Genomic DNA, 15,965 nt, shown 5'->3' with positions numbered 1-15,965 from the left:
GGTGGCCACACATTGTACTATGGGGGTCTTATTACATTGGATTATATCACATCTCACTGCAGCTCCATCATCTCCGGCAAATCACAGAACATCTGCAGGAAGCAAACAGAAAGTCTCCTTAGATCCCCACGTCCGTGTCAAAGAGGAGAAGCTGGACTTGGTGAGTGTCCTGTATATGTGGCCGCACTGAGTGACATCACATCATTCTCCAGAGCTGCATTCACAATTCTGCTTGCTTCCTGTTAGAGCTCACTGTCGCCCTCTGCTGAGCTGGTTTTGTATTATAAAGCAGATCTGGTAGGGATTGGAGTATAAGACATGATTATCCCTTTCTTGGCTCTTTTATCATTGCTGTACCGATATTGCAGATCCTGGAGATCCTCGGGGTGGAAATATCAGACGAGAAGAGGCGAGAGCTGCACCACTGTCTGATCACAGACTGCCAGGGAACGGTGGCGTATGGAGGTGGGTACAAGCCAGTGCGTGTCCTCCCTCCACACATCATGGCACTGCCCCCTCACTTCACCACCTGAGTGGGCATGTCGCTCGTTCCTCTCCTAAAATACTCTGTCCTTCTGTGACACCTGCTCCTTATAGGTGTACAGTCCTATCCTCATTGAAAGGTCACTGCCTCCTACAGGATGCTCCTCTGCTTAAACCCTCTGTGCTGCTAAGGAATGTGCTTCTTCCATGTGTATCACTCAGACTTAGACCGCAGTGTCTCCACTCCCCTCCCGAAATGCTCTGTGCTGCTGGAGCCTTGTTCATTCCAATATTGTACCTCTTAGCCTGTGACCTCCAGGGTCTCACATCATGCCTTTTCTCCTCAAAGTCCTGAAATGCTCTGTGCTGCTATCACTATAGCTCCAGGACTAGTTAGTGTTGTGCCTCCTCAGATCTCCTGCAGGCGCTTCGCGATGGGCTACAGGATGAGTTGGTTGACGCCAGCCTGGACTCCAGCTCTTTACTCTTCACCCATTACGAGGCGGCCAATTTGCTGGACACATGTGCATTCCACTCCCCGGTCACTAAGGTATGAGGGGCGCTCCCTCCGACCACGCCGGCTCTGTAGTGGGTCCTCCAGCATCACATCTTTCAGCCCCTCTGTCCTTATTCTGCAGGAATTTGATGTCCCGAGGTTCTTCGACAGCTTAGATCTGGAGAAACTGCAGGATGAAGTGTCTGAGCTGAAGCAGGAGATGCGGAGGCTGAAGGTGGGTGACGCAGGCCGGGGTTGTCCCCCAGATGGCAAAGCTTAGCTTCCTCCAGAAAGTGGCTGAGGTCTTATGTTAAATGCTAACCCCAAACCCCACTCCCAACATTGATACAGATCCCAGTCAAGAACCCCTAAATACAGACCACAGATCTCCAAATACAGGCCTCAGACCATATCCCCTAAACTAATACAAATCCTAAACCAGAACCTCTAAATTCAGACCACAGCCCCCCTAAATACCAAAGACGCAAAACCACATCTCCTACCCTAATACTGACCCCAGTCCAGAACCCCTAAATACAAACCCCTTAAAGACCCAAACCATACCCCCTAAAATAATACAGACCCCAGTCCAGATCCCCTAAATACAGACCCAATTCATATCCCCCAAAAAGACCCCAGATCAGACTCCATGAACTAATACACACCCCAGTCCAGAACCCTAAACTACAGACTTCAGACTAGAACTCCTAAATATAGGCTACAAATAGTCTAAATACAGACCCCCTAAACTAATACTGACCCCCTAAATTAGTACAAATTCCAGAACAACCCTTCTAAACCAGTACAGGACCAATAGAAGACCCCATAAATATATACAGACCCCATACACTTACATAGCATATCAGACTCTTCCTCTGTGGAGCCCCCATGGTGTTCTGCCTCTGGCTTCAGGACCTGCACACACATGGTCATGTGACCGGTGGTCCTACTGATGGTCCTGTACACATATGGTCATGTAACTGGTGGTCCTGCATGCATATGGTTATGTGACCGGTGGTCCTTCTGAGGGTCCCGCACACACAGGGTCATGTGACTGGTGGTCCTTCTGAGGGTCCTGCACACACAGGGTCATGTGACCGGTGGTCCTTCTGAGGATCCTGCACACATATGGTCATGTGAACGGTGGTCCTTCTAAGGGTCCTGCCCACATATGGTCATGTGAACGGTGGTCCTTCTGAGGGTCCTGCACACATATGGACATGTGAACGGTGGTCCTTCTAAGGGTCCTGCCCACATATGGTCATGTGAACGGTGGTCCTTCTAAGGGTCCTGCCCACATATGGTCATGTCAACGGTGGTCCTTCTGAGGGTCCTGCACACATATGGTCATGTGAACGGTGATCCTTCTGAGGATCCTGCACATATTCATATAAGGATTATTTCAGAAGACAGAAACTATGACAAAACCACAGTGTGTATCAAGCTCCTGCGCCCCTCTGGGGCCAAACTACAGCAGATGTCCACATGGTGGGCACAAGGATGCCCGCCTATTAAGCTCTATCATACTCGGCCCACACTTTCGATGGTTCCTCTTACTCCAGGAGACGTCTTATACTGTGTGACTTGCATTTTGCAGGTTTTACTTCGAGAGGCAGAAAATAGTAAAAAAGAAGCAGAAGAAGAACTTCAGAAGATAAACCAGGTAGGTGCCGCAACCCAAACTCTGCCCAATGGAGACCGCACCGGAGGGGATGTCACGAGTCCTCCTCCATGTGTTATAGAAAGTGACGGGACTTCTATCCGAGAACCGATGTCTCCAGAACAAGCTGCAGATGGCAGAGCTGGCGCAGCGTCAGGCGCACAGCGCAGAGCACGACTACGAGGAGGTCATTCACCTGCTGGAGGCCGAGATCTCAGAACTGAAGAGCCAGATGTCAGGGAAGAAGAAGCTGATGGCCATAGAGGTCCAAGAGGTGAGGAACCAGGAGCATGATGATGATCCACCCAGTGAGATTCCACCAGTGGAACTGCAGTGGGCGCCAGTGAGCTCAGCTCATCAGCGTCCTCTCTGTCTTCAGGGTATGGACCTGAACAGGCGGCTATCCTTGTCTGACTGTCAACTACGGAAATCAGAGGTGACTCGCAAACATCTGGAGGTGTCCAATAAGAAGCTGCTGAACTTCGTACATGTGAGCATCCCGCTACCTGGGGTAAAACACCCCTATACACCAGGGAAAGTGGTATCTTCCTCAGCTTCCAGCATTCTGCCTGCAGAGTTTCAGAGGGGAGAAGGGGGGGATGCAGCTGCAGAATCTTACCTGTTACATCAGTCTGTTTACTTCCCCAGCTTTCTAATCCTGTTCACTAGCCCTGTTTACCAATTATGGTTTCTGATCACGTTCACAGATCTAGCTCCCACATCGAGTTCACTGAATCCTGTTTCCTGATCCTATTTTGGATTATGCGTTCGGATATACTTATCCCGTTTCCCAATTCTGTTTGCTTGTCCCATTCCCGATTCTTTTTCTGATCCTGTTTGCTGATTCGGTTTTGTAAATCTGCTTCCCGATCGTGTTCACTGATCCTGTTTAATTGTCCTGCTTACTGATCCTGTTTACAGGTCTAGTCTCCAGAATTTGTTTACTCATCCTGTTTCCTGATCACATTTTTTTATCTAATTTCACATTACATTTACTTATCCTGCTTCCTGATCTTTTTACTATCCGGTTCACTCATTCTGTGTAGTCATCCTGTTTCCTGATCTTCTTTCTGATCTTGTTTACTGATTCTATGTAGTCATCCTGTTTCCTGATCTTCTTTCTGATCCCATTCATAGATTCTTTGTAGTCCCCCTTTTTCCTGATCTTCTTTCTGAACCCATTGACTGATTCTGTGTATTCATCCTGTTTTCCAAGCTTCTGTCTGATCCCGTTCACTGACTCTTTATTGTCATCCTGTTTCCTGATCATTCTCCAGATCCCTTTCACAGATTCTGTGCGGTCGTTCAGTTTCCTGATCTTGTTCACAAATTCTGAATACTTGTCCTGTTTACTGATCCCGTTTACAGGTCTAATTTTCAGACTGTATTCGCAGATTCTTTTTCCTTATCCTATATCAGATTACCCTTCCTAATCCTTTTTTTTTATTCTGTTCACTGATTCTGTTTAGTCATTCTGTTTCCTTATCTTGTTTATTGATCCCGTTTCCTGGTTGTGACCTTTCCTGATCCTATTTTAGATTATGTTTAGTAATTCCTGTTTCCTGATCCTGTTAACTCATCCTGCTTCGTTATCTTTTTTTTCCATCTTGTTCACTGATTCTAGTTACTCATCATATTCACTGATCCATTTTACTCCTCCTGTTTACTGATCATGTTTACAAATCTAGTTTCCAAACTGTTCAGTCATCCTGTTTCCTGATCTTATTTCAGATTATGCCTACTAATCCCGCTTCCTCCTGTTTACTTGTCCCACTTCCTTTTTTTCCGATTCTGTTCAGTTTCATTATCCTGTTTACTGATCCTGTAATTTGACTGTTTTATTAGATAGATTTTTCTTCTAACTGATATGTTTCTCTCCTTCCAAAGAAAATCCAGAAAATATTATCCGCTTCCCTCCAGCTTGATGCTGAGAAAGGGTAAGATAATTTTTGGAATTATTTACGGTTACTCCAAAGCTGTCACGATCTATACTCCACCCGCCGCCCGCCTTTCCATGCACAATCGCTGCCCCTTTAAGTGGTGCTGTCTCTTTTAGAGCCGGGGATGTCGAGGACGCTCCTGTCGAGAGTCCTCTGAACGTGTGCCTGCCCTCTGCGCAAATGCTGGTGACAGAAGTCACTGATATCTTAGAGTCGTGTACAGGTGAGATATAGGACCCCACATGTAAGGGGCACCTCCACACTGGGGTAGCGCATAGCCTGGAGCCCCTCTGTATATAACCTGATGTTCCGCTGTCGTTTCAGCCTGCCCCTTCTCCTGCGGCGATTTTCACTACAACCGAACATCATATCAACCGGGGTGAGTGCAGCCAGGTCCCTATGACAGTTCTGACGTGAACACGCCAGTTATACATTAATTATATATCGCCTGGGTGACGCTATTTATTTGGATATCGGCGTATAACATTCTATTTTACGTTCCACAGTCCCTCTAGCCGAAAAGTGAGCTTGCCCACCCAGCCATCCCCACTATCCACCCACAACCTCAGCCGCAGCGAAGAAGTCCTGTACACAGACAAAGGGTCGAAGGATCAACCGAAATAAACCAAAACTGCCACACGGGACCCTGTCACTGATGGACGATGAAGGGAGGTGGACGCACGCCATAGCCAAAGGCAACCTGCACCTTCTGCCAGAGCAGCTGGAAAGATGTCCGCATCCCCATAAAACCAAAGAAATCCCCCGGGAAGCCAAGTGACAACCAATATGGCTGCCAAAGATGACCCAAGGACTTGGGATACCTTGATTTTAGGGGACATGGTGTTACGCTATGGACGTCACTGGATGCAGACGCACAGACAGTTACCTATCACCCTCATCATTTCTAGAACCTTGGAAAATCTCACAATAGTGCAACAACGGTAGTCACAATTCTTCCATCCCGCAGGACAGGACTATCACCTCCATCATCCGGGACCACCCATGTAAACGCTCCGCTCACCTCCACACAAAGAACAAAGGGAAATCCATCTCTCGTCTATATTTTTCTTTGTTTCAATTCCTTGTAAATAAAACATCTGAGATAAAAACGTTCACAGCCGTTACCAGTCATTGAGGTTTATCATAAAGGCTTGAAAATGAGTCATTTAGTATTTAAAGGCTATGTCCTCCTTTGAAAATTCACTCCCGTTTTGTGTATACAGCTCCTATGCCAACCTATGTGCATTAGACTGATGCAGCTCCTGTTTTGTGCTTACAGACTAATAACAAACCCTGTTTATAGTCAAATAATGCAGTAATGTTCTATAAAGTCATCAGCCAGAAGCAGAGGACGAGATGTCTTTGGTCAAAGCAGGTGACTATTATTCACACAGCAGATTATATAGATACATTTTCTTGCAGTCATGTCAGCGTGAGTGGGAGGTGGAAACACAGGTTAGAGCATTGATAGAAGGGCAAGTAAAATAAAGGAGTGTTATAGGGAACACCCACTGAGCTCTGAATATGCAGCTTCAGAAGCAGAGAACACATAGGAGCTTACTCTGCAGCTCCACTAGCAGGGAAGACTCACTAGGCCCTGAACTTGTAGTTTCGCAGAGAACTCCCTCTGAACATGCATGGGACGCCCACTAATCTCTAGTTCCACAAGCAGGGGATACCTACCGAACTCTTAACCTGCCACACCATAAACAAACACTCACTGAGCTCTGATCCTGCAGCTCCACAAGCAAGGAAGACTCACTAGACTCTGAACTTGTAGTTTCGCAAACAGAGAACTCCCTCTGAACCTGCAGCTCCTGAAGCATGGGAAGAAGCCCACTAAACTCCTGTTTCACAAGAAGTAGACACCCATTGAGCTCTGAACCTGCAGTTCTATAAGTAGTCAAACCACATAAAGTAGGTTGTGTCCTCTGAATCTCTTCTATAAATGAGGAACACTCACTGAGCTCTGATCTTTCAGCTTAACAAGCTTGAAATACTCACTGAGCTCTGATCATGCAGCTCCACAAGCATGAAACACTCACTGAGCTCTGATCCTGCAGCTTCACAAGCCGGGAAACACCCACTGAGCTCTGATCCTGCAGCTCCACAAGCGGGAAACACCCACTGAGCAATGGATCCTGCAGCTTCACAAGCCGGAAACACACACTGAGCAATGGATCCTGCAGCTTCACAAGCAGGAAACACCCATTGAGCTCTGAACCTGCAGTTCTAGAAGTAGTCAAACCACATAAAGTAGGTCGTGTCCCCTGAATCTCTTCTATAAACGAGGAACACTCACTGAGCGCTGATCTTTCAGCTTAACAAGCTTGAAATACTCACTGAGCTCTGATCCTGCAGCTCCATAAGCCGGGAACACTTACTGAGCCTGATCCTGCAGCTCAGTAAGCAGGAAACATCCTCTGACCTGTGATCCTTCACTTGCACAAAGAGGGAACACACTGAGCTCTGATCCTTCAGTACTGCAAGCAGGGAGACCCCGATAAGTGCTGATGCTACAGCCCCACATGCATGACACACTCACTAAATTCTGATCAATCAGCTCCAAAAACAGGGAACATCTCCTAAATTCTGATCACACAGCTCCTCAAGCAGGAATAAATCACCCATAAATCTCTGGATCTGCAGTTTCCAAATCAGAAAATACTCAATAGTCTCTAAAGTTGCAGTTACACGAGCAATGAACATTGTAAGATGGCTGCCGGACATGTCCTTGAGGGGAGACAAGTATCGCTGAGGTTGGCAGCTTTAGTGATGTAAAGCCGGGAAAGCATGCTCCAGCACACATAGTGCTGAGAGGGTTAATAAGCGTATCAGGGCCGGTTTTTACGAGCATTCATAAGAGATGGGTGGGAGTGGCTGCTCACATATCCCCACCCCGGGGTGTGGTTTGTTGTAAATAAAATGGAGGCCAAGTGTCTCATTTGGTATCTGTGTCTGGAGATGTGTGGATCTCCAGTCTGTTGGTCTGTGCTAAGGCCTGAGAACTGGACAATGACCTCTAGCGGGCGAACCCACACCATTGCATGGACATTTTGCTTGTGTTTTCCCTTTGTGCCGGAAAAGGCTGTCTTTTGTTTGCCTATGCTAAGCGGTTTATGAAGTCAGAATAAACCTGCCTGAACATTTTTATGAAAACGTTTCCTGTTCCTACCTGAACCGCGGCTGAATGAGTACCAAACCCCTACAACACCCAATGACCTCTGATCTTGCAGCTCCAGAAGCGTGGGTACATCCTTTAACCTCTGAAACTGCAACTCCATAAGAAAAAAAAAACCTCAATAAGTTCTGATCCTGCAGCTTCACAAGTGGGAAACACCCACTAAGCTCTGATCGTGCAACTCCACAAGCGGGAAACACCCACAGAGCTCTGATCCTGCAGCTCCACAAGCGGGAAACACCCACTGAGCTCTAATCCTGCAGCTCCACAAGCAGGAAACACCCACTGAGCTCTGATCCTGCAGCTCCACAAGCGGGAAATACCCACTGAGCTCTGATCCTGCAGCTCCACAAGCGGGAAACACCCACTGAGCTCTGATCCTGCAGCTCCACAAGCGGGAAACACCCACTGAGCTCTGATCCTGCAGCTCCACAAGCGGGAAACACCCACTGAGCTCTGATCCTGCAGTTCCACAAGCGGGTAACACCCACTGAGCTCTAATCCTGCAGCTCCACAAGCAGGAAACACCCACTGAGCTCTGATCCTGCAGCTCCACAAGCGGGAAACACCCACAGAGCTCTGATCCTGCAGCTCCACAAGCGGGAAACACCCACTGAGCTCTAATCCTGCAGCTCCACAAGCAGGAAACACCCACTGAGCTCTGATCCTGCAGCTCCACAAGCGGGAAACACCCACAGAGCTCTGATCCTGCAGCTCCACAAGCGGGAAACACCCACAGAGCTCTGATCCTGCAGCTCCACAAGCGGGAAACACCCACTGAGCTCTGATCCTGCAGCTCCACAAGCGGGAAACACCCACTGAGCAATGGATCCTGCAGCTTCACAAGCAGGAAACACCCACTGAGCTCTGAAACTGCAATTCTACGTGCAGTCATATCACATAAAGTAGGTTGTGCCCTCTGAATCTCTTCATGTGCACATATTTCTAAAAACAGTTTTCAGAATAGGCGATAACTATCTAGATCTATACTTGCCTTAAAGGAGCTATCTTAAAAAAAACACGTTCCAAAAGCCTGCTTGGTGTGTTTTAAAAATGTGTACTATTATCCCCAAAGACAACACTCTCGGTCACTGTACTCTCAAGGCTCAGGTTTGTCATAGGAACCTAAAGAAAGCAATCAAATCTGGCTGTATGTGCATTTATACAGAGAGCCAGGAAGTGTTGTCATGAGGACACATAAAAAGATCTTAGATAGATGCATAAATTCAGATGTGGGTTTAACCCTTTCACAAACAGATGACATAACACGAGGCAACAATCTAGCAAGGGTTTATTTCATTATCAAACATCGGCCTGAGCTTAGTCAGCAAATAAGTTAATAAGTTGATGAAGGCAAACGTGTTTAGAAAGTGCTGGTAGTGTAGGTGGGCCCGAGACCCCCGGGCCTGTCACCCCACACTTCATAGCCCTGTTGTAACATCTTACCACACCACATCTTCTTAAGATTCTCTTCTTATTCTCCTTGGGGACTCTGTAAAGTCAGTCTGGTGGTGGCACCCGATACAAGGTGGTGGTGGCACCTGATACAAGGTGGCGGTGGCACCTGATACAAGGTGGTGGTGGCACCTGATACAACGTAGCTCATGGGTTACTCCTGTATATTTGGTTTTGAAGAAATAGAACAATCATGGCCCCCGGGGAGAAGCGAGTGAGGTCTCGTGTCTATGAATACTCGATCAGCATGGCTTGCATGTGGCGGGTTCGCCTCTGTTAAGTTGCCGCCTCATGTTCAGGGCAGAGGAACCACCGGCAATAAGGCCAACAGGGCCCTAAGGTCCAAGTGCTAAAAAGATCAGGGTCTCCGCCATCCCCTGATGTTATCTGGAGATCAAAGAACTACTGTGAGACTTATTGGAAGAGTTGGTGACTCCACTAAGCTGCGAGAAGCCGCTGCAAGACTCCAGGCTGGACATGGAGCCCCTGAGAAGGATGAAACAAATATATTATCATTCACTGACAACAAGCAGAGATCTGGAAAAGTTGGAGATTGCTATACCAAAACCCCAGAGGTCCCCCATGTACAGAATTAGAAACATATGGCGACACCTATAAGTAATGTCTGGTATTGCAACTCGGTTCCACTGAAGTCAACAGGGCTGAGCTGCAATACCATAGACAACCTGTGGACACGTGTGGCGCTGTTGTGCTAAAAGAAGCCATGTTTTTCTAATCCTGCACAACCCCAGCCGACAGTCAGAGCCCGTTACCTGAAGTCTTCTGATGCCAGAACTTCGAAGTAATACATGACTTTACACTTGTGACTGGATCCCTGCAGTGAGGCCAGGACGTCGTCCACCCGGGCTATGCTGGAGCCAGAGCAGGGGCTGTGCATCTTCCATTGAAGGATGTAGAACCCGGGCCAACGAGTCACATGAGAGCCCTGCGGAAACATGGAGGAGTCTGGGTAATTTTCTGCATGCAAAAGAACGAATATACCTGTGTCATGTATACTGCTGGCTGTTGGGACATGATGGGAGTTGTAGTGTTACAACAGCTGGAGATCTTTGGTTTTTCCTAAAGTGATCATAAAACTTCTTGTATTCTGACATCCAGTGGTCAAAAACAGTAATGCAAGTGATTAGAGCACAACCCCCATTATCAATCACAGTAAATGGGGGAAACCACGTGACCCACCTGGATGCTCTCCCCTTCTCTGCAGACCAGAGGAGCCTCCACCCTCCTGTAATCCACCCCCAGGACCCAGCTCTTGTCTATGAGCTGCACATTGTTGCTGGAGACTGTGGTCGCTGTAACGGACGCTGGATCCTTTTGACGGACCTCCGGCGCCCGCTTAGAATGGAAGAGGCTGAACACGACGTCTCCGCGGAGGACATCAAAGTCCCAGGTGATAACCGACTCCACCTCGAGGATTTCAGCTGATATCTGCAGGGATCCAAAACATGCGGTTAGGGGCGTGAGCAGCCTCTGCTGGCATTGCTCTACCTAAAAGCTAAGAAATTATGCCATAGAGCAGTATTATATATGCAATCTATGGCGACATTAATCGGGAATGATTATGAATGCTCTATTGTAAAGGCAGTGTAGGGCTGTATTATTTATGTGATGCAAGACAGTATTATGTAGGCATTATTGTATGAACATTGCATAGCTGTATTATTCAGTTCATCTAAGTATTATGTAGGTACTATTTGTATGAGCACTGCATGGCTGTATTATTCAGTTCATATAAGTATTATGTAGTCACTATTGTATGAGCACTGCATGGCTGTATTATTCAGTTCATGTAAGTATTGTGTGACAGTATTATATGCGCACTGCATGGCTGTATTATTTAGATCATAGAAGTATTATGTAAGTATTATGTGGCAATATTATATGAGCACTGCATGGCTGTATTATTCAGTTCATGTAAGTATTATGTGGCAGTATTATATGGGCACAGCATGGCTGTATTATTTAGATCATAGAAGTATTATGTACATATTATGTAGCAGTATTATATGGGCACTGCATGGCTGTATTATTTAGATCATAGAAGTATTATGTACATATTATGTAGCAGTATTATATGGGCACTGCATGGCTGTATTATTTAGGCAATGTAAACCAGAATTATGTAGGGACTTTACATCCGTTTATTCTGCTAGAAAGCTGGAGAAAACACCCTGATAAATAGGGGCCTGTATGGAGATATTATATGGGCGCGGAAAGATTGAATTGTTTGGCCACAATTATGTGATCAATATATGGTGGTACTACATGGACACTGTATAGTGTTGCTATTTGGCATGGTTTGGTGGTATTATTTAGCCACACAATGACATCACAACATAGGTAGCCGTAGCTTTGCCCGTGGTCCTGTTTCCATCTTACCTGACCCAATCTACCGAGATAAAGACACCTGGATAGTGGCGATGACACACGGGTGATGGCATCCCATGCCACCTGAAATTGGCCCCTGTAGTTCACATACCTCGTGTGGAGCCCCCTTGTAGATTAACGCTGAGTGGTAAATGGTTTCGGTCCACAGTCGGATGTGATCAGACGTCTCGGCATCGTCATCGGATTGATACAGTGATTTGGGGACAAGGCCTCCCTCGGGAATGTTACACTGCCGTATACAACATACGGACACGTCATCATCACACGGACACAGAAAACATACTGCAGCTAACATAAGAGAAGAGAGTACATGATGGATCTGGCTGTGTAAATTGGCTGCACAAGCAGAGCTGCAGTATGAAGCATGGTGGAGGTGAAAGAATTAACACCAGATTATTTCACTTTTTTTTCGTGTTATTGTACTTATCTCCTCACCATGCACTCTCCGCCAAGAAAATCTGGGGTGACCTCCTTATCCAAATAATCGGAGATGCCGCCAGGTCCTTGGTAATTATTGCCGCTATAGATCAGGAATTTTCGCCGGGAGTTCTCATTGATGAACGGGCTGATCTGGAAGAGAAGGTTCTGGTAAGGCTGGAACAGCACCGGACTTAGGGTAGAGGCTGGAGAGGAGCTGCCGAGAAACAGCACCGGACTTAGGGTAGAGGCTGGAGAGGAGCTGCCGAGGAACAGCACCGGACTTAGGGTACAGACTGGAGAGGAGCTACCGAAGAACAAAACCGGACTTAGGGTAGAGATTGAAGAGGAGCTGCTGAGGAACAACACCGGAGTTACAGTACAGACTGGAGAAAAGCTGCCGAGGAACAGCACCGGATTTAGGGTAGAGACTGGAAAGGAGCTGCCGTGGAACAGGACCGTATTTAAGGTAGAGGCTGGAGAGGAGCTGCCGAGTAACAGCACAGGACTTGGGGTTGAGGCTGGAGAGGAGCTGCCGAGGAACAGCACCAGATTTAGGGTAGAGACTGGAGAGGAGCTGTCAAGTAATAGCACCGGACTTAGGGTACAGGCTGGAGAGGAGCTGCCGAGGAATAGCTCCGGACTTAGGGTACAGGCTGGAGAGGAGCTGCCGAGGAACAGCACCGAACATAGGGTAGAGGCTGGAGAGGATCTGCCGAGGAACAGCACCGGACATAGGGTAGAGGCTGGAGAGGATCTGCCGAGGAACAGCACCGGACATAGGGTAGAGGCTGGAGAGGAGCAACTGAGGAACAGCACTGGACATAGGGTAGAGGCTGGAGAGGATCTGCCAAGGAACAGCATCGGACATAGGGTAGAGGCTGGAGAGGAGCTGCCGAGGAACAGCACTGGACATAGGGTACAGGCTGGAGAGGAGCTGCCGAGGAACAGCACTGGACTTAGGGTACAGACTGGAGAGGAGCTACCGAGGAACAAAACCGGACTTAGGGTAGAGATTGAAGAGGAGCTGCTGAGGAACAACACCGGAGTTACAGTACAGACTGGAGAAAAGCTGCCGAGAAACAGCTCCGGACTTAGGGTAGGGGCTGGAGAGGAGCTGCTGTGGAACAGCACCGGACTTAGGGTAGAGGCTGGAGCAGAGCTGCCAAGGAACAGGACTGGAGTTAGGGTGGAGGCTGGAGAGGAGCTGCCGAGGAACAGCACTGGACTTAGGGTAGAGCGTGGAGAGGAGATGCCAAGGAACAAGACCAGACTTAGGGTAGAGGCCAGAGAGGAGCTGCCGAAGAATAGGACCAGACTTTGGGTAGAGGCTGGAGAGGAGCTGCCATGGAACAGGAACAGCGTTATATCAGAGGCTGGAGAGGAGCTGCTGAGGAGCAGCACCTGATTTAGGGTAGAGACTGGAGAGGAGCTGCCGTGGAACAGGACCAGAGTTATGTTAGAGGCTGGAGAGGAGCTTCCGAGGAATAGGACTGGACTTAGGGTAGAAGCTGGAGAGGAGGTGCTGAGGAACAGCACTGGACTTAGGGTAGAAGCTGGGGGGGCAGCTGCTTAGGAACAGCACCGGACTTAAGGTAGAGAGTGGAGAGGAGCTGTCGAGGAACAAGACCAGACTTGGGGTAGAAGCTGGAGAGGAGGTGCCGAGGAACAGCTCCGGACTTAGGGTAGGGGCTGGAGAGGAGCTGCTGAGAAACAGAACCGGACTTAGGGTAGAGATTGAAGAGGAGCTGCCGAGGAACAGCACCGGACTTAGGGTAGAGATTGAAGAGGAGCTGCCGAGGAACAGCTCCGGACTTAGGGTAGGGGCTAGAGAGGAGCTGCCATGGAACAGCACCGGACTTAGGGTAGAGGCTGGAGCAGAGCTGCCGAGGAACAGGACCGGAGTTAGGGTAGAGGCTGGAGAGGAGCTGCTGAGGAAAACAGCACTGGACTTACGGTAGAGAGTGGAGAGGAGCTGCCGAGGAACAAGACCAGACTTAGGGTATAGGCTGGAGAGGAGCTGCCGAAGAGCTTCCGAGGAACTGGAAGAGAGTTATATTAGAGGCTGGAGAGGAGCTGCCGAGGAACAGGACCAGAATTAGGATAGCGGCTGGAGAGGAGCTGCTGAGGAACAAGACCAGACTTAGGGTAGAGGCTGGAGAGGAGCTGCCGAGGAACAGGACCAGACTTAGGGTAGAGGCTGGAGAGGAGCTGCCGAAGAGCTTCCGAGGAACTGGAACAGAGTTATATTAGAGGCTGGAGAGGAGCTGCCGAGGAACAGGAACAGAGTTATATTAGAGGCTGGAGAAGAGCTGCCGAGGAACAGGACCAGAATTAGGATAGCGGCTGGAGAGGAGCTGCCGAGGAACAGGACCAGACTTAGGGTAGAGGCTGGAGAGGAGCTGCCGAGGAACAGCACCGGATTTAGGGTAGAGACTGGAAAGGAGCTGCCGTGGAACAGGACCGTATTTAAGGTAGAGGCTGGAGAGGAGCTGCCGAGTAACAGCACAGGACTTGGGGTTGAGGCTGGAGAGGAGCTGCCGAGTAACAGCACCAGACTTAGGATAGAGGCTGGAGAGGAGCTGCCGAGGAACAGCACCAGATTTAGGGTAGAGACTGGAGAGGAGCTGTCAAGTAATAGCACCGGACTTAGGGTACAGGCTGGAGAGGAGCTGCCGAGGAATAGCTCCGGACTTAGGGTACAGGCTGGAGAGGAGCTGCCGAGGAACAGCTCCGGACTTAAGGTAGGGGCTGGAGAGGAGCTGCCGAGGAACAGGACCGGACTTAGCATATAACCTATGGATTATCTCACCAGTGTCCAAAGAACGGGGAAGACTCTGGGGGCCCGAACTATCAGCAGTCGTCCCAATGTCTCGGGATAATTAGCCTCCACCACCTCTATGATCCGCAGCAAGGCCTTTACACCGGGCCTCCACAAGTGTCTCATGTTCAGCCCTTCCAGGTCTACAAGACAGGTCCAAGACCTAAGGGTATAATATAGCACAATATATTAGGGTGTGATGTAATAATATTATGTAATGGAATATAATACCACTGCCTCTTACTAACCTGATGGGTGAGCTGAACAGGTGGGTGTTCTCCTCACACCGTCTCTGCCCTTCCTCATTGATGGACAGGACCTGTTGTATAGAGAATATGTTTCACCAAAGTCCACTCTACAGATAACAGAGGAGGAGCCTGTATGGCATCAGACACTCACATGACGTAATATGGCCTCTTCCCCCAATGCTTTTAATAGACCCTTGGTGTCTATCTGTCCCAGACGCAGGATATATAGAGGACGGCCATCTTTAAATTAAATGGAGATTGCGTCACTTGCAGTACCTCCTTTCACCACTGCTAGTAATAAAGAAAGTCCATAGAGACCAATGCAACAGCGCCCCCCAGCTGTAATCTATGACATCTAAGTCATATATATTATCCCCTAGAAATGAGAGATGTGGTTAGTGATGGTCAGACCGACCTCTGTCATGGTAGTGCCATCCACCGGCGTAATATTCTTCCAATATTGGAGGTGGATGCCATGTCTGGAGGATGTAGTCCACGTGGTATTGCTTCCGCCAGGACAGAGACTGGCAGAGCATCTCTCTAGCCTTCTCCATGTTAAAGTCCCGAGCCCGGAGGAAGCGCAGGATATGTTCATCTTTAGGGATCTGAACAATGAAAATGGACAGACGGGACAGAAAAAGGGTTAATGTTGGGGAAGGCGCATGTCGGGGGTATGGGTGAGGAGTACGGCATACCTTGCCCTTATGGGTTTCTTGTAGCCACTGTCGTAGGTGGATCAGCGTGCTCCTCTGCAAGGGGGTGAGGTATCCCAGATGGCGCTCAATATACTCAGCCTCCATTTTATCACCTGGTAGAAAACAGAAAACATTGCAACAAGTCTACTAGGACGTGGCT

At 48.5% G+C, this 15,965-nt stretch overlaps 2 protein-coding genes across 6 annotated transcripts in view; one reads left to right on the top strand and one right to left on the bottom strand.

Moving 5' to 3' along the window:
• The window catches only part of LOC141161208 (syntaxin-binding protein 4-like), a 154,390-nt gene extending 148,698 nt beyond the window's left edge, over nt 1-5,692 (top strand). For all 5 annotated transcript variants that reach the window (XM_073645987.1, XM_073645989.1, XM_073645990.1 and 2 more), the window contains exons 12-22: nt 63-160; nt 369-465; nt 897-1,033; nt 1,122-1,214; nt 2,577-2,642; nt 2,722-2,913; nt 3,019-3,129; nt 4,527-4,576; nt 4,696-4,802; nt 4,904-4,958; nt 5,086-5,692. In XM_073645987.1, coding sequence (XP_073502088.1) covers nt 63-160; nt 369-465; nt 897-1,033; nt 1,122-1,214; nt 2,577-2,642; nt 2,722-2,913; nt 3,019-3,129; nt 4,527-4,576; nt 4,696-4,802; nt 4,904-4,958; nt 5,086-5,203 — 1,124 coding nt within the window. In that variant the 3' untranslated portion in view covers nt 5,204-5,692. The remainder of the gene's footprint in view (nt 1-62; nt 161-368; nt 466-896; nt 1,034-1,121; nt 1,215-2,576; nt 2,643-2,721; nt 2,914-3,018; nt 3,130-4,526; nt 4,577-4,695; nt 4,803-4,903; nt 4,959-5,085) is intronic.
• Nucleotides 5,693-9,034: 3,342 nt separating this feature from the next.
• SEC14L5 (SEC14 like lipid binding 5) overlaps nt 9,035-15,965 on the bottom strand; it is a 94,850-nt gene continuing 87,919 nt past the window's right edge. Inside the window, exons 8-17 of the mRNA XM_073648553.1 lie at nt 15,806-15,918; nt 15,526-15,715; nt 15,262-15,350; nt 15,111-15,181; nt 14,854-15,025; nt 12,060-12,194; nt 11,716-11,853; nt 10,416-10,664; nt 9,989-10,161; nt 9,035-9,701 (exon numbers count right to left, since the gene is read on the bottom strand). Coding sequence (XP_073504654.1) covers nt 9,599-9,701; nt 9,989-10,161; nt 10,416-10,664; nt 11,716-11,853; nt 12,060-12,194; nt 14,854-15,025; nt 15,111-15,181; nt 15,262-15,350; nt 15,526-15,715; nt 15,806-15,918 — 1,433 coding nt within the window. The 3' untranslated portion in view covers nt 9,035-9,598. The remainder of the gene's footprint in view (nt 9,702-9,988; nt 10,162-10,415; nt 10,665-11,715; nt 11,854-12,059; nt 12,195-14,853; nt 15,026-15,110; nt 15,182-15,261; nt 15,351-15,525; nt 15,716-15,805; nt 15,919-15,965) is intronic.

Source organism: Phyllobates terribilis, unplaced genomic scaffold, assembly GCF_046119375.1.
Source record: "Phyllobates terribilis strain yellow unplaced genomic scaffold, ASM4611937v1 Scaffold_9__5_contigs__length_417890890, whole genome shotgun sequence".
Taxonomy (NCBI): domain Eukaryota; kingdom Metazoa; phylum Chordata; class Amphibia; order Anura; family Dendrobatidae; genus Phyllobates; species Phyllobates terribilis.
Note: the sequence above shows the minus strand (reverse complement) of the source record. Positions and strands in the feature narration are given on the sequence as shown.